The sequence below is a fragment of the Trichomonas vaginalis genome, chromosome V, assembly GCF_026262505.1.
Source record: "Trichomonas vaginalis G3 chromosome V, whole genome shotgun sequence".
In the NCBI taxonomy this organism is placed as follows: domain Eukaryota; phylum Parabasalia; order Trichomonadida; family Trichomonadidae; genus Trichomonas; species Trichomonas vaginalis.
In genome coordinates this window covers 13,342,387-13,363,649 of record NC_067207.1, presented here as the reverse complement: position 1 = coordinate 13,363,649, position 21,263 = coordinate 13,342,387, and the positions used below count along the sequence as shown (strand labels likewise).

Below are 21,263 nucleotides of genomic sequence, written 5' to 3'. Positions count from 1 at the left end.
GAATACCCCTGTATCTTACTTTCACCACCTTTAGATTCCGAAAAATTCAAAAAAGCTCTTAAAAACGTGACATATGCAACTAATACGATTAAGAAAGAAGATCATGATATTTACACAAATTATTATTTAAATAAATGCACGGGTGTTGATAAAGTTTTTGATTTATTAGATAAAATATCAAAAGAAACAATTGGAACCTATAAAATTTTGTGTGATTGTGGTTTCATTATTGAAGATACCAATAATGTTTCATATGAAAGAACAGCACCGAAGGAAGACGAAGTTGAAAGGTCTATACCATTCGTTATTAAGAACATAAAAGATATGAAAACTTATAAACATTATATTTATTCATTTATTTCAGAAAAAATGGAAGCAACCCATAAAACATCTTCTCATCATTTTATAGCTATTCATACATTCCTTTTCAAAGTTGTGAAATTAAATAAGACAGGAATTAGATTTAATGTATCAGGGTACGCATTCTTGAGTAAATTAAAATGTATTCGTCACGTCGCAGATGATAAAAATTTATGTGTTCTTAATTCATTTTATGGGCTTTAAAAAATAAACTTTATTTTTATTTTTTAATTTTTTATTCTTACATAAATGAACAAAAACGGAACAGCTAAAATGAATGATAATCAAATTAGAGCAGAAGGTAGAAGGTTATTTAAACGCTTCTATAACATTCCTGATGGTGTTAATCCTAAAACTCGTAGAAGCTATTTAAATGAAGCAATAGATGCATATGAAGGGTTTGACATTTCATCAGAAAGTGAGAGATTAGCGAGAATGTTAAATGTTAATATTGATTTCTATTATTGTGATCCTCAACCAGAAGACGTGGACATAAATAAGGTAGACTTTCCATTAGTGGAATCAATAATGATAGATCCAGAATTTGAAACAGTAAATATTTTATTAACACAGAGTCCATGTGGAAAACTTCACGCTGACAGAATAACAGACGTTGAAGCACTCACCGGCTATAAAGTTTGTCCATATTGTAAAGAAGAAGTTTATTCTATCCGTGATGATCCAGAAAGGAAAAACCAAAGAAGATTTTTAAAGCATTGTGAGAAATGTAAAGAAAATAATGGAAGATTAATTCAAGACGTTCAATTGCAAAAGACCCAGCAACCATATGCACCACATATTACGAAACAGAAGATATATCAGTGGTTATTAGCTCACAATTTGCAGAAATATTATAAACCGACAAGATATTATATTACTTTTGACTTCGAAACATTAGAGACTAAAGAAGAATTACAACTTTCCGAGTGTGCAACTTTGAACGCTTACTTAAAACCATTCATGGTATCATCAACGGTTAAATTAAATGATAAAACATATACGAGGAATTTTTGCTTAACTTCGAGTGATTCTTTTATTTCTGATTGGATTGAGTTTTTATTTTCAACCTGTTCATTAGTTGCTAAATCAAATATGAGTCAATACAATGAATTATTGAAGTCGCAAACGGCGGGGACTTTGTCCCATACATTAAATGAAAAACAGAAGGAAGCATTTAAAGAACTTCTAGATGAGGAATTCAATAAAGTGAATATCATAGGTTTTAATTCGGGAAAGTTTGATTTAAATTTAATTCTTCGTGATTTAAACACTGCAAAATGGAAAATAAAATCAATGCTGGGTTCATCTTCACAATTTAAGCAAGTCATTGTAAAGAAAACAAACGCTCCATATGAATTGAGATTTATTGACATCAGAAATTATATAGCGGGTGGGACATTAGACCAATTCACTCAAGATTTCGGAAACAATAAATCACGTGTTAAATCCTTTTTCCCTTATCAATTTATCACATGGGAGAATTCCGAAGAAGAATTATATAAAGAGGAACCATTCACGAAAGATTCATTTTATTCAGCATTAACTCAAGAAACTATATCAGATAGTGATTATCAAATATATCTCAATGATGCTAAAAATTTTAAGAATAGATTAGAATATTTTATTCATTATTGCAATAAAGATGTTGAAATTATGATTGACCCAATCGATAAAATTATTGAAGAAACATTTGTTTATAAAATTGATATGCTTCATAATCTTTCTTTATCATCGAATGCTTCAATGATTCGTTACGCTTTAGCATATAAAGACTTTAATCCTAATGAAAAATATCCTGAGGAAGAGATAGAATCAAGTTTTGAATTAACGAAAAAGTATTGGAAATATAAAATTGAATCATATAAGAAACAAGATGAAAAAGCAGAAAGGGATACTAAAAATAATGTTTCAATGGATGATTTTCAATACTATCACGATTTAATCCTTTCATCTAAATGCGAAATGTGTGGTAAAGCGTTTACATATGCTAATAAACCAACATTAGATAGAATCGATAATGAAAAACCACATACCAAAGAAAATTGTCAGTTAATGTGTTGTTATTGCAATGTCGTAAAATCAAATAAAGATGAAGATGTTCAACGTTTAAAAATCAATTTAAGAAATTATGCATTAAAAAATAATTTACCAATGACTTTAGATTCAGTTGAAGCTTATCACATTCTCCGTAATGGAATTACTGGTGGTCTATCAAATGTTCAACATCGTGTTAATCTTAAAGGAATCACGCACATTAATAAACTTTCATATAGTCCAGAAACTAAAACTGTATCAAATGAGGACACTTCCAACATCATGACTCATTTCGTTGGTGTTGATTTTAATTCATTATATCCTTCATCATTTTCATCTAATCCTCATGATTTCATTCAATATACTGACCATAAAATGTATATGCCGGGAAGATTGAATGGTGTTATCATTTGTGATACAGCAACAAAGAAAGCAAAAGCACTGGAAATTATTAGAAAGAAAAATACTTTATTCGTGGCTGAAGTAAAGGGTCACATTGATGAAAAGTATATTAATGATTACATTAACTTTTTACCGATAATAAGAAACTTAGATATTATCACAGATAAAAAAACAATTGGCAGTTTTATGTATAATTACATGAAATCAAACAATCTACCAGTTGACCAGAAACAGAGGAAATTAACTCAGTTAGCATCAACACACAACCAATATCAACCATTTTCTTCTTATTATCTTTGGTATCTAATAGACAGATTTCATTTTATCATCGATGATATTCAATCAATTTTAACATTTACGAAAAACACTTGTTTTAATGAATTTGCGAACGAATTTATGAACGAAAGACAAAAGGCTGAATTAGAAGGAAATAAAGGAAAAAGTTTATTTTGCAAGATTTCGCTTAATGGATCATATGGTTACGATGCAATGAATACACAAAATTACGCAAAGACTAAAATAATGAATGCACAGAAGGCACGCGTTGCATGTATGTCAAATAAGTTTAAAAACATAAGAGAAATAGGTGAGGATACATATCAAGTGATGCTTAAAGATAGATTTTATAGATGTGATACATGTTTACAAGAGGCATTTTTTACTTTAGATAACGCAAAATACTGGTATTTAGTTTTCATTTATGATTTTATGTATAAATGCATGAATGTTAATCGTTTTCATTTCATTGAAGGTGATACTGATTCATCTTATTGGGCAATCGCTGGCGACCCAAATCTTCCTAACACTCAAGCATTTCAAGCAATTGTTACCGATAAACAATTTTATGATAAAAACATTTTCAAATTCGCACCATTTGATTTCTTCTGTTTTGATGAGAAATTTAAACCTAAATTAAAGAATAAAGTTGAAGAAAAAGCACATGAGAAGAAGTTATTGGGTTTAGCAATTGAGAAACAAGGTGATAACATGGTTGCTTTATGCCCTAAGTGTTATACATCATTCAACGGTTCAATTGATGGAAGTGATTTTAAAAAGATTGCACAAAAAATGAAAGGTGTTAGTTTACGACAAAATAAACAATTAACACCTAAAAATTATTTGGATATAATAAATGATAAAGTTATTTTCGATGGTCAGAATATTAATTTACAACTTAAAAACGGGTCAATGACTCGCTTAACAATCGGTAAGACTGCATTAACAGGAGCACACACTAAGGCTGTATGTTGTGAAAATGGATGTTGTATGCCATTTATTTAATACAATTTAAAATTTTATTTTTAATGAAATGCCACAGAAGAGACAAAAGGAACCGTTAATGATGCGATTCAATATGTAAATAATGGTTTTGATACTATGATTCAAAGAGGTGGGCACCCTTAAAACATTTATTTTATTTTTATATAAATGGATAACGCAGATTTAAAAAATTTAATTGATGATTTAGTACTTAATCAAAATTTTCTTAATTATTATGAATTAAAATCATATCTCCAAAAACATAATAAAAATATAACGGGTGATGATATGGATTATTATTATCCGTATTATAAAAATGAAATTTTGAAATATCATGATAAAATAATTTCTAAAATTAAAGACAAAATTAAAAATAATGAATATACAAAGGGAAAAACTAAATCACAACTTAAACAATTGAAAGATTTCAAAAATAAAGTATTAACAGAAGAAGATATTGATGAATTATATAAATTATATAATCCTGAGCCGCAAAAGCCAAAGGAACAAAAGCCAAAGAAGAAAAAACCGAAAACAACACCAAAAGAGAAAGTAGCAAATGTTCAACAACTAAAGGTGCAAAACGCCCAGGTCCTTCAGACCATAAATGATGCACAAGCTTTAATTTATGATTCATTAGTTAAACCATATTCAGCCCGACTTTTAAATGAAGATCAACTTTTGGAATTCATCCTTCAACATAAACTCGAAGCGGGAAAGTATATCAAGCCTTTATATACAGCATATTTAAAACAAATGAATAGAATACATCCAGAATTAATGAAAGGAAAATCAACAACTAAAACTTCATCATCCAAAATCAAAGCGGATAAAATTAAACCACTTGCAATACCAAAACCTCCAACGGTAGTACCTCCTCCTTCAGTTAATCCTTCATCATTCACTTTATTATATCCATTTCAAACATTAAAGAAGCAAAAAGATTTTAAAAAGGATTTCAAGATATTAAATAAACCAATTGACCCGAAAATTCAACCGTTAAAGGAAAAATTTAGTCGCCCTTCATTTGCACCATATCCATATTCATACGAAATCGATCATCTGGAATATTCAAAAGGAAACGTTACTTATTTATTTGCCATTAACATTAACACTAGATATTTATATTGCATTCCAGTGAAAGGGAAAACAGAACAGGAAACAAGAAGAGCTATTCAATACTTACTAGATCATGAAAGAGTAGATAATATAAGGGGTGATGGTGATAAAGGATTTCAGGCAGCTACGGCTCATTATTTCCCACAAATTAATTTTTACTTCTCATCTTCTCCATATACGTTTCATAATAAAATAGTTGATGCGGTAATGAGAACTCTTAGAGATGCGTTAGGGGTTAACGGTCAGATATACTGGGATGGAAATCATGACTCCATCATACAGCAGTTAGTATATTATTACAATAATACATGGCATAGAAGTATAAACATGAAACCAGTGGAAATGAAAAATGATATTTCAAAAGAATGGGAATATATTAGAAAGCAAATGGAAAGGTTAAATGATGTTAAACGTGAACAAATTAATTCGGGGCTCATGAATTTTAAACAAGGGGATAAAGTTTTGATTCATCTCGATTATGAAAAAACTAATAAATCAATGACAAAAAGAAGACGAAGATTTGACACAATAGCTGAATTTGTTAGATATATTAACGGCAATGCATTAGTTGAAGTTGACAATAAATTAATAGAAATTCCGATTTATTTTATTACTCCATTATATTTAAATAATATTTAATTTTTTTAATTCGTAAGAAATGAGTGACAACAAAGCAGCCAAGAGTCCTGATTCAATTAAGATTCAGAGTCCAGACAATGAATATAAAAAGAAACTAAACAGAATTAAATCAAAAATATGCTATTACAAAAAGAAGCCGCAATGCGGTGGGGCTGATGCCCATAAAACTAAAGTAATTGAAAACGATAAAGAGAGGAAAGAAATAATCGAAAAATTAGAAACTTACCGTTCAATCCTTAAACTGAGTGAAGCAAAAATAAAAGAATTTAATAGAATAAATAAATTGATTGGAAGAGATGAATTTAATAAAGATGAATTTTTAAACTCAATCCAAATTTAATTTTTATTCCTCTTCGACAACGTCTCTTCGAGACGAAGGTGTCACTACGTCACCATGTGTCACCTGGTTAATTAACTTCTCTTAAAATTACTGACAACATGACATTTTGACAACAGGTATGAAAGGAGGAAGGCATTTATGAATTATTTTTGAATAACTGATGGTGTCACCACGTCACCATGTGTCACCTGGTTAATTAACTTCTCTTAAAATTACTGACAACATGACATTTTGACAACACAGCAGGATTAATGCAAAAATAAATTCCAATCATACTTTATAAAGCTTCATTATCGTTTGGTTCAACCTGTTTATATAATCCTTTCATTTCTTCTTTCAAAACATAACACCACGTCTGTTTACCATCTATTCTTCTCTGTTTCCTTTCACATTTATCCTTAATGCTCATTTGAAAGTTTTTGTCTTTCATGTCTGATGGTTTGCAGCATAGAGCATTTTTACACGTCATACCTGCACACAATTCATCATAATGTGTATTTATCCATTCATCTAAAGGATTTGTTGATAATTCTATTAAATCTTGTTTGGCTTCAGTCATCGGAATGATTCGTACATTAAATGATGAAAGGTCGTAATTGATAAAATATGTTAGTAAATTATCATAAAATTCTTTTGTGCATGAATTCATCAAATTCTTGAAATAATCAAATTGACCCTTGAATTTACCATTAACTCTTAAAACTACGTATCTTCTGTCTCCAACTTCAATTTTGACAGGGTAAATGTTATTAGTTACGAAAATGAAATTGGCAACATTCTGAGCAGTTCTTCTGGGTTGATTCTTTTCATTAATTCTAATCTCATTATCCGTTATAATTGATTTCAAAGCGTTGAAGTTTGCAAGTCTGTCTTCACCTACATTCTTGAGTTCATTAAGTACAAGAAACATTTTATTTTCAACTACTGAATTGAAATTACCCGTTAGCTCACCTATTTCGGTAATGTTTTTACATGAATAACCAGCGAGAAGTTCAGAAATAATGTCTGTAAATCTGTTTTTACCTGTTCCCTGAAGTCCTTTCAAAATAATTGCTGTTTCATTCTTGATTCCAGGATGTTGAATCATTGATGCAATCCAGCCGAGTAGGTATTTATACACTTCATCGTTATTATCACATATGGCTTCTTTAATGAAATTCATAAACATCTCAATTTTTGAGTAATCTGGTTTTTCGAGAACGTTGTATTTATAACCTTGAAACGTTGAGAAAACATCTGGGGAATCAGATTTAAAGCAAACACCCTTAACGGTTAATGAGGATAATTGATTTAATAGTACTTCCCATGCTGTTATGGTTTTACCTTCTTCTTTAAATAATTTAATCATTTTGAGTGACTCTTTCATGTTTGATTGAAGAACGAATGATATTTGATTCATTTTATCGTGTATGTTGTAATCTTTCTGAATGAAGTATTTATTTCCACAATCTACAAAACGGATTACACGTGATAAATCCTCAATTACTTCAGAACTGTTTTTATACTGATGATTTTCAGCCTTGCGTCTAATATCTGTTATCAAAAACGAGTCATCAAGTTTTATATCAAACGTTATTTTTGGCTTACGTAATAAAGGTAAAACGTATTCATCATAATATTCTTTTTGGTATAGTTTTAGAATCTTCACCAAAACAAATGGAGAAGTCATTAAATGTGCATATCTACTACGTGCTTTTTCAAAATTACTTTTAGCATTTTCTGTTAAACTGCAGAAGTTATAAACGTTATCGTATGCTTCATTAATTAAATGATTAGGTAACGAATTAATTGCTTGAAACAGTGTGAATAATGTAACTTCTTTTTCTAAATTCATGTTTCCACCGTCATTATGTACTTCAAAATCACTAATACCATCGACTATGCTCTGGGCAAGTTTATCGTCAATGTTTACATCTTTGTTTTCATTCATGATAGTCTTTATTTCTTCATTCTTCTGTTCAACTCTTACCTTAATATTCAAATCATTTAATATATCGTTTACTGTTTTGGTTATGGTCGAGTCGTAACTTCCACGAATGAATGAGTATGTTTTGATTGGTTCTGTTGCATTCTTGCGAACTCTTGAATCAGCCATAACTACTAAAGAACGCTTTGAATCATCCATAGAAGTCATTATGTCAATATCATAATCATTGCAAGAATAGCATTTAATCATTCTGTTCGAAACTGAATAGAAGAAATTAGTGTTACAATAAATGTGAAGACCTCCTGAAGCGGTTTTAACGATAACATCTTTATCCGAAAGTTTTGATAAAATGTCTTTTCTAACTGTTTCTTTAAATTCATCATTGTACGATTTATTGATATCAACATCTATAATCGTTAAATTTGAAATTTTATTTACTAATAAAGCCATACCAGTTTTCCTTCCTCTTCCTCCATCGTGTTTGAGGTAGTTATGTAAATCAATCTTGTTTTCACCAATTCTTTCGTTGAGGGTTTTAGTTTCTGCCACAACTAATTCCTCAGCTAATGAATCAATAACTTTTTCATCAGAAACGATATAGTTGCTGTTGTTTGTTGCTGTCATTTATATAGGAATAAAAAAAATAAAAATAATTTTAAAACTAACTTTATTTTTGGACTGCATCAAATTTCCTAGACTGTTGTCAAAATGTCATGTTGTCATCATTTTTAAAAGAAGTTAATTAACCTGGTGACATGGTGACATGGTGACACGTTCATAATTTATGAAAACATTAACGTAAACATTTACGAAAACATAAACGATAAAATTTATTTCCAGGACTGTTGTCAAAATGTCATGTTGTCATCATTTTTAAAAGAAGTTAATTAACCTGGTGACATGGTGACATGGTGACACGTTCAGTTATTCAAAAATAATTAATTATTGAATAACCTAAAAACCATTAACGATAAAATATATTTCTGCAGTTCATCCATTACTTCATTACCTAATTAATTACAGACATAAAATATATTTAGTTCATAAAAATTTTTTGATTAATTCTGGCTTATTTTTATCCTTCCAGTAATCCTTTTCGAGTTCTGATAAATGTGTAGGGTTCGATTCTCTCAAATTTCTAGAAGGAATTTTATCATCCACACCTCCTTCATAAATGACAGTGTATTCATCTTTAACCTGATGAACTATATTTTCATCATAAAATCTCTTAATTTCTGTTCTATCATTAAATCCCGCATTCTTTGCAGCTTCATAGAATTTTTTAAATGACCTCCACGGTGATGATTCGAATACTTCTTTTAAACTCATTTATGTAAAAATAAAGATTTTATTCAAGACGGTACCATGCAAATACAGTCATAAATGGTGGCATGTAATCTTCACCCGAGCCTGTTGGATTTGTTGTGAAAGTGTGTGAATGATTTCCTCCTGGTTCAGTTGGTCGAAAAGTCTTTTTTGTTGAATCGTTATAAACTGGAGATAAAACATCATGACCGGCTTCATAGTCTGAGTTGTATAATGGGTGGTCTCTTAATGAGTGTATATGGTCGCCAGAAAAGTTTGTAGTTCCTGTATGCTTATGCGGCGGAAGGTTTGCTTCTTTAATTTTCTTTGAACCACCTGTTTGCTTTGAAGAGTTAGCACAATAGAGGAAACGATCGGTTATTTGTTGCCATGTACCGAAACCGAATACATCAGCTGGATTTGTTGAATTCATTGATGTATATATTGAACCAATGGGGTAAATCATCTCAAGAATTGTATTTAATTCAGTATTAACATATTCCTTATCTGCTTTCTTCATTAACTCATCGTTAACATAAGTTTTATCTGCTTTAAGGTCTAAACATCCTGAAACCCATTCTGTATCAGCTTTAACTTTAAAAGTCTCCAATGTCCATTCATGATACCATTCAACCTTTTCTTTAATTTCATTATCTTTTTCATCAACATAAACCAAATTTGCCTTCTTATTTAATTCAGTATTAACATATTCCTTATCTGCTTTCTTCATTATGTCGTTTAGGAAACCTTCTATGAATTCCTCATTTAAATTAAATCTTCCAATCTTCAAAACTTTAGGAAATGCATTTAATGCGTAATATCTCTGTTCTTCTGGTGGAATTGATGTTATATCATCCGTTATACCTTTAATTTTAGAATTCATAAATAAAATTTCTTTTATATTTGATATCACTGCACCACCTTTGCAAACGAATTCGAAATGGTCATTTTTCAATACTATCTCCAAATCTCCATATTTCAACCTTTGCGTTTGTTCTGCCGTCTTTGAATTATATGCATATGTGGCATATGTAATGGTCTGAAGGACCTGGGCGCTTTGCGCCTTAAGTTGCTGTTGTTTAATCATTTATTACAATTTAAAAATAAATATTTAATCCGTTATCTCATCAGCTATTTTCTCTATTTGAAATTGCCATAATATTTCATTCATAAATTCTAAATCACAATCAAATAGGTCAGTTATTCTAAATTTAATATTTGATAAATCTTTTGAATGAAGAATAAATGAATTCCCGGATAATTGAAACGGATATGATAAAGAAATGTGTTTAAGTTGATGGATAAAATGTTTTGTATTGATGGGTAAGAGTTAGGGTTCTAATGTTTGATGTGAAAATCTCATTGGGGTATTAACCTTATCACATTTGATTAAAATGAAATTGGAACCAGTGTCAGAAATACAAAACATCCCCAACATCTTTTTCAAAATTTAATATCCCCAACAATGAACGAAGATGAGGAGTACAAAATTTAATTTTTCAGCGGAAATTTAATAAGGTTATTTATTTCATCAAGTTCAAAAAGTTTATCAGGTTTTGATTTAAAATTTTTCTTCATACCATACGATAAATGATTCATTTAAATAACTTAAAATCATGTTAATATCCCATTTCGCTATCACATTATTTATATACATATCATACGTTTTTTCATGGTCATCTTTAATAAATGATATATAATCTGAAGGGTCTAAAAGAATGGGATTAAATTTACCACTCACAGAAACGAGAGTACATTATATAAATTCCGCTAACTGTTAAATTTAATTCACAGTTATTATTCGAAATAATATTGATAATTGACATTTTTATTTACGATTAAAAATATGGTAAAGCGTTATTTTCCAGTGATAAATAAAACTAGAATAAGATTACCTCAAGAATTCATAAATTCAACGAATAAGAAATTCATTCATGTTATAAATTTTAGTGTTTTCAGAAAATATGAGTCAGTGTCATATTCATCAACAGGTTTATTTCACTTCATTCAAATTTAGTTCAATCAAACCCATATAATGACCATTTCATAAGATTTTCAGATGGTATTAAAATGTAATTGATAGATTAAAATATGAACAGATTGACAATATCGAATTTTTGGAATTTTGGTTTAAATATCCGATGGAAAAAGATTGAAGTTAAAGATAAAGCTGATACTATAACAAAAACAATTACAATGACCGATCCGGATAGTGGGGAACAAAAAGAAATAAAAACAAACGATAGAAACTGGTGAAAGGTCAATTATTATTGATTATGATTCAAAGGATTATTATTCGATAATGTTAATGCTTGAATATTAAATAGCCTTAACAAAGAATTTTTCAAGTGATATTTTATATTCATCAACTATTTTATTATAAATATCATTTATATGTTAAATGGAGTTCAGTTGTTGTTCCGTTCTTTGATATCTTAATTGTGCTAATATCCTTTATAGGATTTATTTTTGCAACTGCTGTTCCGCAGCATGAAAACATCATCTATGAAAAAATTGAATCTTAACGTCTGAATCTTGAACATCACAAAGAATGGCGATAATGTGAATTAATGATTCATAAGGTAAAATAATTAAACCGGATTGGTCAATTAAATTTATTATTGAATCATAATTATTAATTATTATATCACGGTAAATTTTCATTAATTCAGAATTAATGTCTATTTTATATGGGTTCTCGATGTTTGATGAAAGAGGCGGGGGTATGTTGGATAAGTGGGAATTTCAAAGGTTCTTTACCGGGTTCAGATAAAATGATTGGGTCTCCATCTTCTTTATTTTGCTCCTCCTCCTTTTTCGGTAAGTCACGAGTTAATAAATTTGGTTGAGTTGCTGACCTTGTTAATTCAGGGCTAACATTAACTTTAACATTTTGAATAATTCGTGATTTATCATCATTTACGTTATAACCAACCGTAATCTCTGCTTTTGCGTTAGTGTTCTTTTGACTAGTGAAACGTCTTCTCATTTTAATCGAATAAAAAAAATATATTTAAACTTTTATTTTGCTGGAAGTTTTGAATCTATTATTCCTGTATTTTGTTCTTGAGTTGATTTTTAGCTGGTTCATTGTAATTAATAGACCAATATATTCATTATTGCATTCTTATAATCATCTGATTTCTCAAATTTTCTTATCTGATTCCTTAACTAAATCATAAGTTAAACTCGTTGCTGATATAATGGTTTCTTAATTAAATCTTTGAATGCTTGAGATAAAGCACCTGATGCAATTCTTGCTACTATAATTGGTTGGAATTGCTGTTTAAGTTCATCTTTAACATTGCGAAAACTGGATCGAATAAAGCAACTTTAAAGAATTTCTTAGCTGAAATTTCAGGTCTAATATTTGCATATTGACCATCAAACTGGTTAGAATATCGTGGTAATCCATCCGGTCCCTCTTCAATAGCATTTAATTCTTCATTGAAATAAGAATATGGATTATAACGGTATGAATTAATTGGACCATTTTCACCTTCTCCAATGTATTGTTTAACAGCTTTTCCATTTTCATCAAATTGCATAGGATAACGTTCATTATATGCTTTACGTTTAGGATAATCAGTTATAGTTAATTTATAACCATTTATGACTTTAATATTACCTTGACCATCAGTAATGAAAACTTCATTTATACCATCAGGTTTTCCATTTGGACCCGTAATGTCTGCTTCGTGTGCTTCCAATTTGGACCTTGACGTTTGGCATATGCTTGAGCTTCTGGTAATGTTAAACGTTTCTCATTTGTTTAACATTTTTGAAGACCAGCAACAATATGAACTAATTCTTTCATTCCATCAGGAACTTTCATAGTTCTATTATGCACCCTTTTTGTTTGTTCCTTGTTTTAATGGAACCTGTAGAAGATTTGCCATTTCTGTCATGTTTAATTATAAATAAAAAATAAAAATTAATTATAAAAAGTTAATCAAATTTAACACTTCCTTTATTTAAATCAACTATTATTTTTCCATGTTCACCTAATTGCTGATATTGTGTGTAAAGTTTATTAATGCTCATTGGTAAATTCACTTGATAAAGCATAACGTTCAACTGTTGACGACTAAACCCACTGAAAATGAAAAGGGTTGATAGATTTGATTTAATGTTTGTGCTTAATGCTTTGAAGTATTGAACAGCCATGAAGAATGAACACTGAATATGTCGACATTGAGTTAATAACTGATTAAAATATGATTTCTCATTTGTTATTAGTTTTGATTTCACTGCATCATCTAGAAAAATGAGTGAATGCAAAAATTCTCTATCAAAATTTGAAATAGAAAGTGTTTCAAATAATTCATCCCGTTGTTTATCAATAATTTTATCCTCTAATCCTTGCTTCTTGATTGTATTATATAATTCTTTATACATTAAAAAGTTTTTTAAATAATCTTCTGCTTCTTCTTGTGATAAATAAATAATTGGAATTTTGATTAAATGCTTTAAAGATTCAAATGTATCATCTGAAGGTGAACCTGAACGGTTGATATAAATTAACACGTGTGAATAGGGGGAAGTGTTAGCAATAATGATAATTTGTTTAATATCGTTAATGTTTTACCTTTATTCTGTTTACCAATTGCTGCAGTGATTGAATTTAAGTAACATTCAGAATATGGAATTTTCATTAATTTTTCCTTAGATAGAGCATTTCTATTATCACTCAATGCTTCATTAATCATATCATCTATGTATGTATTATATACTCCTGCTAATTCTTCATAAGGGTGGATGAATTTAAATCCATTTAATCAAAAATAAATTTATAATTTTAAACATTTCTATTCATCAATATTTCATCATATGAACTTCTATACTGTGGTGGTGTACCTGTTGGATGATATTTCAAACCTTCATCCGGTGTCCATGTCCAATATGTAGTCCTAGTAAACCAAACCTGAGGAGGATTTGTCACCTTTGAACAGTAAGTGTCATTTTCACCCTGAATGATTGGATAAGCTTTCACTTGTACTGTAACTTGTGAGTTGAAAGTTTCTAATCCATCAAAGAATATACCCGCTCCATCACGTTGAACTGGAATAGTGCATAAGAATGAAGTTTGGTCTTTCCATGTTCTAGCTAATGGCGTGCCATCATCTGCATTCAGTGGTCTAGTTAATGAGTCCTCGTATTCTTCTGTGCATTCATTCACTCCATCTAAATCAGAAGCTTGAAGCATACGTGTAAAGAATATGTCGCCCACTGTGGTCATCGCTTGATCGGGGAAGTTTCTGGAATCTATAGTGACCTGAAGACCTCGAAGCATTGGATTTTCTAAAACTGTTCTTTGCATTGCATTCTTCGGAAATGCTAACACAACATCTGTAACATTATGAAGAGCGTATGAGAAATCTGAGCTAATACCTTCAGGAGTGATGCAACCTCCATTTAGTGAACGAACGTCAATATGTTGAGCTGGAATCATGAATGGATCTTCCTTACTGAATAAACGTGGTATTGCTTTAACTGATTCTTCAATTAAACCGTATCCTGGTGTAATGCATTTATCCTCTAAAACTTCCATCTTTGTGCATGAAATAATAACGTCATCAACTGTTGCGTCAGCAGATGTAGCGGCTAAGCTTGTAATTAATTTGGCAGGAAGTCCGATTTGTTGGAATTTGCGATCATATTTATAAACATGATTCATAATCTTTTCATAATTTTCATCAGTTATCTTTTCATAAACGTAATTTTGTAAATCAGCAACTCTTAACGGGTCAACTTGACAAAATACTAAAGTATCCCTGAAAACATAATATTTAAGAATGATATCACCAAATGATTTAGGATAATCATCGAACGCCTGAAATGCTAACAAATCATTTACCGGAATAATCATATCAAAAGTGACATCAACTTCTTCATTTGCTTTCTTGAAAACTTCTGAAGGGTCAATATATTTACCACATACTGAGTTATCATATTTTTGAACATTATTATATAACGAATGAACAAACTTTTTAACTTTCCTTTCTGATTTTGGTTTATATGTTGCAAATGCGAAAGATTCACGGGCGCAATCCATCTGAAGATAACCGGCATCACCTCTTTCGGTTTCTACTTCTAATTGTTTAAAGCTTTGATTTGATGATTTGTAACCAACGAATAAACGCATGCATTTAAAAGCGACATCACATGTGAAAGCTTTATTTGAAACAAGAGTTGCTTTAACTTTGCGTTTAATATATGTGTCACCTAATTGGTTCACATCATGAGCCGGATTTGTAATTCTTAAATGAGTTTGTTTATCATCAAAATATGGAGCATCAGAGTCATAGCATGAACTTTCAAGTTCTCTATAATATCTTCTACCATCATTCTTTGCGAATATTTCATTTATCTTTTCGAATGAATGAAATACATTTCCATTAATCGGTTTAGTGTTTGGTACCAAATATAGGGTGTCCAAAGGTGTGTTTAGCACAAACCTGAATACTGCGAATAGAAATAAACAAGTTACATATATATAAAGTTTATTTAAATATAATCACCATTGGATTCAATCACGCGTTCGCAGCGATCGATCCAGGCTTGAAAGACACGCTTTAAATCATCATGAGAAAATTGCTCAAATTGCTCTCTTACAAAATTTTCAAGATCATCTGGACTCGCGAATTCGCGTCCTTCAGCTCTCTTTTTTAGCGTGCCGAATAAATAAAAGTCAGAGGGTGCAATATCAGGTGAATAAATTGGGTTTGGAACAACTTTGACATTGTTTTCCACCAAGTAATTCATTACCTTATGACTTTTGTGAACTCTTGAATTATCAAAATGAATTGCAAACTTTTGTTTTTGTTGTTTGGATTTCTCAAACTCATCAGAATTGATAATTTGAGTAAGAACATTGTCAATTAGATACTGAGCATTCATCGTATTAGGTTTTTGAAGAATATCAATTGCGATGATGCCATTCACGCCCCAAAAAACCGACAACATCATCATTGGTGTGTCAATTTTTTTCTTCGGGAATGTTTGCGGATTTTCATCCTTCGGGATCCACATGATTTTGGCTTCTGTTGCATATTGAAACCAAGACTCGTCCCCTGTTACTAAAAAGCGAAACTTCTTGGATTGATACGCACCCAATATAGAGAGGAGCTCTTTCGAAGATTGGACTCTAGATTTTTTTTGAACTGAATTAAGGTTGTGCGGAACCCAACGTGTATACGCTAGTTTGTAGTTCAAATAATTGTGCAGATAATAACTGACTGTTGTACGTGGTATCTTTGTCATCTCCTCTATCCTTCTGAGTGATGCTCTTGGGTCTTCATCTAGCGCTTGAAGAATTGCTTTGATTTTTCTTTGATCCGGCGATTTTTTGTCAATTTTTATGATGGGCGCCTTTTTGTTCATGAAGTGATACATCCTAACATGATACGTTACAGTGGAATAGCTAGGAGCATCCATACCGAAGCATTTTACCAATGTCTCGTAGATTTTTTTACAGTCTTTGCATTTTTTTGCAAGAGCGAGGATGTTTTCTTTATGATTCATTAAAAAAATGAAAAAAATCCCGCCAAAATTTCCCGCGAAACCGCCTCTTGTCTCAAAATTCATTTTATATCCCGGCATGGCGCCAAAATACAACATACTCATCATATACATATATTCATATTTTTTATTATATATTTATAATCAGCATATATCTCCTTTAATAGTCTCATATAGAGCGCTGTGCTAAACGCACCTTTGGACACCCTATAGTTAGTCGTCATTTATTAATAAATAAAAAATCAAAATTAAAAGATGAAAATGAATTTTTAATTTTAATGAAATAATCAACTATGGCGGCAGGTATATTTAAGAAACTGTGGAATAGAGTAAAAAGAGGAGCGAGTAAAGTTTGGGAAACATTGAAGAAGGGGGCAAATTGGATATTTAAGAATAAAGAAGCAATTAGTGACGTTGCTGAATCAATAACACCAAAAGCTGCCCCAATAAGAGAAGTTTTAAATAAAGGAGAAAAAGTTTATCAAAGACTACAACCGATACTAAGATAAAAATAATATTTATTTTTCCACTATCTACCTCCTATTTTATTAAGTATTCCTTCAGCAATTCCACCAACTGCGTTACCTGCTTGTGCTCCCATCGCTGGATTACCTGCTTTAGTACCTAATACTCCACCTATGATAGTTCCTGCCGTTTTCGCTACTGGTGCCAAAAAGTTTGCAACGGGTTTAATAATCTTTTTATAAACCCAACCCGCAGCTTTCTTAATTCCATCCCATAATTTTTTAAAGAATCCTGCCGCCATTTCTGATTTAATATTAATTAAAAAAATATATTTCATCACTTATATTCTAATTTTTATTTAATGATAAATGAAACCGATTTTAAAAATAAATGAAACAGAGGAGGAAGAAATAAATGAAAGTGAAAATGTTCAACAAAAAATAAACGTTGTTAAACCAATTACTGAAATAAAAATTTTTTCATCTGTTGAAGAATTTAATGACTATTATGCTAATAATAAAAAATTATTTGAAGAATTGACAACGTGTAAATTGAATAAAATGTTTAAAGTTGATGGATTCAAAATTTCAAAAATAAAAGGAGTGGTTAGTTTGAAATCTATTCCTCAATCAAGAATCACCTCATTAATGAAAATAGATGATTTAACAAAAAGAATAGAAGAGATTGAAGAAAGAATAAATCAGATAATTGATATCATAAATTCAAATAATCATTAGTTTCTTAAAGTTCAATGTTGAACTCATCAAATTCTTCTTCATCATTACCATTACCTTTAGCGAGTTTATTTACTCTTTCAACTTTATCTTTTGATAGTCTTTCGTTTAATTTTTTCTGAAGTTTTTCGTTACCAAGTTCTAAAATTTTACATGGATGATATTTAAACCCGTTGCAAACTTTTTGGCACCAGTAGCGAAAACGGCTAAAAGATAAAAAATAAATTATTTTAAAATTAATGTTAATTTTTTTAATGATTTATAAATAAATATATTTTAATGCATCGTCTATATTTAGATGTAACAAAAAAAGTCACTAAACCCGTCCTCATATACTACTTACTTACAAAAAAAACATTGAGGAAAATTTTGTTTAATTTTTAATGAGTGTTATTAATTAATGTCAAACGACTGAGAAATAATCCATCAAATAATTTAAATAGTCAGATAAATAAATATTATGAGTATCCCGACCAAGGAAGAGCAAGCAGAAAGGCTTAAGAATCTCGAACGTACAAGCAGCATTTCCGTTGAGGATGGAGCATACATCATATCCGCTAAATGGATGATCAATTACAAAGCTGCGATCGGATTTAATCAGTTCGACCCAGCAAACGTCGAAGTTGGTCCTATCGATAACTCTGAGATAGCAGACCCAGAAAACAAATCCCGCGTTGCCAAAACGAAGGGAGAAAACACTGATTTTTATATCGTCGATAAAACAGAATGGGATGTCCTTTACGGCTGGTACGGCTGCAATAACATCATTAAACTTGAAGTTGTAATGGATGAAGTCGAAAATAAGCCAATTTCTATTGTCTATTACCAGAAATTGACTGTTGTTTATGGTGAAGAGAAAAAGGATATTGAAGTCCATAAATACATGTATGCCAAGGATATACTTGCCAAGGCACGAGAACTTTTCAATATCCCTGCTGATAAACAGCTTCAACTCATCGATTACTTAAATGGCAACTACGTGGCATTAATGGATGAAGATTCATATCTCAAGCGTTACAACCTCATCGATGGCCAGCTTATTGCTGTCAACTACAAAGACGAAAACGACGAATGGAAGATTAAAAAACCAACTCAAGTAGAATACCTCACAAAGCTTGCCATGGGCTCTACACCAACAACAGCAGCTTCCACTACAATGAGAAGTCGCTACGGTTACGACGAAGGCAAACCAGGCCGTCATGGCTTTAATAACCTCGGCAATACATGCTACTTCAACAGTGGTACGCAATGTCTCATGCACACCATGCCGCTTATCCAGTATTTCGTCGATGGCCGCTGGGAACAATGGATAAACCGAGAAAACAAATTAGGATCTCATGGCTGCCTTGCCACAGCATTCAACTCCATTTGCCAGCAGATGTGGAGCGATAATACAAGCGGCGCGATCCGTCCAAGCGAACTCAAGGCCGCAATTGGAGGTTTTAATTCTCGATTTTCCGGTTACGAACAGCACGACAGCCACGAGCTTATTCTCTTCATGCTCGACGGCATCCACGAAGACTTGAACCGCTGCAAAGTAAAGCCACAAGTCGAGCCAGTCATAGGAGATGGAGCAAATGACGAAGCCATCGCAGACGAGTCGTGGAAGAGGTGCAAGCTCCGTAACGATTCAATTATTGTCGACCATTTCTACGGATTACTTCGTTCTCAACTACTTTGCCCGAATTGTCAAAAAACAACTGTCGTTTTCGATCCATTCTTAACAGTCGAACTACCTCTCGCAAGGGAGAACGAGCGTAAAATACACGTCAGCTTCATTCCAAAGGACATAAAGGCCAAGTGGACAGAATTTAACATAAATATTCGCACATCAGAAATCGCAAACGTCAATCTCATCTCCAAACTTGTTTCTGAGAAGCTCGGCAAGGAAGTTCTCTGCATTCCAGCCGCTTTGAACACAGAAAACTTCTCAATCAAGTTTGGCTTCCCAGATACATACGAATCGAGATTACAAGCTGTTGTTTTCGAGATAGACTCTCAAGACAAGTTCTACGTTCCAGTATTGATCGTAGGAAGTGTTGCATCTCAATACAACCCTAACTACTTCAATGCTCAGCCAATTACACCACCATTCTTAATCGAAGTCGACGATCTATCTCTCGAAGAAGACAAATACAAGGATATCGTTCTCGAAAGACTCAAACCAGTATTAGATACGAAATCTGAGATAGAACTTACAGAAGATGCAAAGAACTTCTTGGCCAGAATCAAGAAAGAGCCTGAGGAAGGTCAGGAAGCTCCAGAATTCGCAGTTAACTTCCAAAAAGATTATTGGAAGAATGTTCAGTCTCCAAAGCCATCAAAACACGTCAAATGTGCATCAGCAAACGGTGTTGTTGTCACCGCTGATATTTCTAAGCTCGATATGAACGTTCTCGTACAAAATGTTCCATCAAACGCTTACGGCTACTCTTCTAAACATACTTCGACAGATACGATACCTCTTGACAGGTGCTTCAACCTTTTCAGTACGGTTGATACACTTGACGAGCAGAATCAGTGGCATTGTCCTCATTGCGGCCAATTTGTCTGCGCTGACAAGAAGATGGAGATCTGGCGCTGCCCAGAAGTACTTGTCATCCACTTGAAGAGGTTCTCCGGAGAGGGATACTACGTAAAGAAGGATTCGACACTTGTTGACTTCCCCGAGGAACTTGACATGGCTCCTTACATAAGAGGAAAGACCGACCAATCAACTCATTACAAACTTTACGCTGTTTCTGAACACATGGGATCAATGGGAGGAGGACACTACATTGCACACGCAATTGTCAATGGAAAGTGGTACAAGTTTGATGACTCATCTTGCTACGAATCTTCTTACGAAGACGCTAAGTCTCCTCTTGCTTACGTTCTCTTCTATCAGAGAATTGACAAATAACTTTTTTTCTTATTTTATTGTTATATCGATTGGTTAGAAATAAATCATCTCTCTATATAAAACATTGTATTCATTCAATGAATGTAGTCTTTATATAAAACAGATACATATTGCTATAGTTCTTCTATTTACATAGACTGTCTTTATCTATATATTTTCGATACATCTTCTATATGGAGGTGCTACATTTTCATGGGTTAGTCTGTATATAGGTAATATCTCATAATGGGAATATATAGGAATTGAAGAACATAT

The 21,263-nt window shown here is 31.6% G+C and overlaps 11 protein-coding genes across 11 annotated transcripts, besides 4 other annotated features; 6 read left to right on the top strand and 5 right to left on the bottom strand.

Moving 5' to 3' along the window:
• Positions 1–14,035: part of a mobile genetic element that runs on past the window's edge.
• TVAGG3_0329140 (uncharacterized protein) lies at positions 610–1,579 on the top strand (the record flags this gene model as incomplete). Its single annotated transcript, XM_051230361.1, has 1 exon — positions 610–1,579. A coding segment is annotated over one exon (970 nt), but the record flags the coding sequence as incomplete, so codon positions are not given.
• TVAGG3_0329130 (DNA/RNA polymerase superfamily) lies at positions 2,014–2,977 on the top strand (the record flags this gene model as incomplete). Its single annotated transcript, XM_051230360.1, has 1 exon — positions 2,014–2,977. A coding segment is annotated over one exon (964 nt), but the record flags the coding sequence as incomplete, so codon positions are not given.
• On the top strand, positions 3,319–4,077 carry TVAGG3_0329120 (uncharacterized protein; the record flags this gene model as incomplete). The annotated part of the gene is made up of 1 exon (XM_051230359.1): positions 3,319–4,077. The coding sequence occupies one exon, from the start codon at positions 3,319–3,321 to the stop codon at positions 4,075–4,077; it is 759 nt and encodes a 252-aa protein (XP_051100089.1).
• Positions 4,837–5,814, top strand: TVAGG3_0329110 (integrase core domain containing protein family; the record flags this gene model as incomplete). The annotated part of the gene is made up of 1 exon (XM_051230358.1): positions 4,837–5,814. The coding sequence occupies one exon, from the start codon at positions 4,837–4,839 to the stop codon at positions 5,812–5,814; it is 978 nt and encodes a 325-aa protein (XP_051100088.1).
• Positions 5,834–6,154, top strand: TVAGG3_0329100 (uncharacterized protein; the record flags this gene model as incomplete). Its single annotated transcript, XM_001314186.1, has 1 exon — positions 5,834–6,154. The coding sequence occupies one exon, from the start codon at positions 5,834–5,836 to the stop codon at positions 6,152–6,154; it is 321 nt and encodes a 106-aa protein (XP_001314200.1).
• Positions 6,432–8,705, bottom strand: TVAGG3_0329090 (uncharacterized protein; the record flags this gene model as incomplete). The annotated part of the gene is made up of 1 exon (XM_051230357.1): positions 6,432–8,705. The coding sequence occupies one exon, from the start codon at positions 8,703–8,705 to the stop codon at positions 6,432–6,434; it is 2,274 nt and encodes a 757-aa protein (XP_051100087.1).
• Positions 9,123–9,410, bottom strand: TVAGG3_0329080 (uncharacterized protein; the record flags this gene model as incomplete). Its single annotated transcript, XM_001314187.1, has 1 exon — positions 9,123–9,410. One exon carries the CDS (start codon positions 9,408–9,410, stop codon positions 9,123–9,125), a length of 288 nt encoding a protein of 95 aa, XP_001314201.1.
• TVAGG3_0329070 (keratin-associated protein family) lies at positions 9,430–10,473 on the bottom strand (the record flags this gene model as incomplete). The annotated part of the gene is made up of 1 exon (XM_051230356.1): positions 9,430–10,473. The coding sequence occupies one exon, from the start codon at positions 10,471–10,473 to the stop codon at positions 9,430–9,432; it is 1,044 nt and encodes a 347-aa protein (XP_051100086.1).
• A 149-nt stretch (positions 14,036–14,184) lies between the features above and the next one.
• On the bottom strand, positions 14,185–15,531 carry TVAGG3_0329050 (uncharacterized protein; the record flags this gene model as incomplete). The annotated part of the gene is made up of 1 exon (XM_051230355.1): positions 14,185–15,531. One exon carries the CDS (start codon positions 15,529–15,531, stop codon positions 14,185–14,187), a length of 1,347 nt encoding a protein of 448 aa, XP_051100085.1.
• Positions 15,532–15,813: 282 nt separating this feature from the next.
• Positions 15,814–15,841: a terminal%2Cinverted (terminal inverted repeat of Mariner transposon ID:TVAGG3_0329030).
• Positions 15,814–17,117: a mobile genetic element.
• TVAGG3_0329040 (Mariner transposase) lies at positions 15,894–17,021 on the bottom strand (the record flags this gene model as incomplete). Its single annotated transcript, XM_051230354.1, has 1 exon — positions 15,894–17,021. One exon carries the CDS (start codon positions 17,019–17,021, stop codon positions 15,894–15,896), a length of 1,128 nt encoding a protein of 375 aa, XP_051100084.1.
• Positions 17,090–17,117: a terminal%2Cinverted (terminal inverted repeat of Mariner transposon ID:TVAGG3_0329030).
• Positions 17,118–18,562: 1,445 nt separating this feature from the next.
• Positions 18,563–21,086, top strand: TVAGG3_0329020 (ubiquitin carboxyl-terminal hydrolase family; the record flags this gene model as incomplete). Its single annotated transcript, XM_001314190.1, has 1 exon — positions 18,567–21,008. The coding sequence occupies one exon, from the start codon at positions 18,567–18,569 to the stop codon at positions 21,006–21,008; it is 2,442 nt and encodes an 813-aa protein (XP_001314204.1).
• Positions 21,087–21,263: the final 177 nt, after the last annotated feature.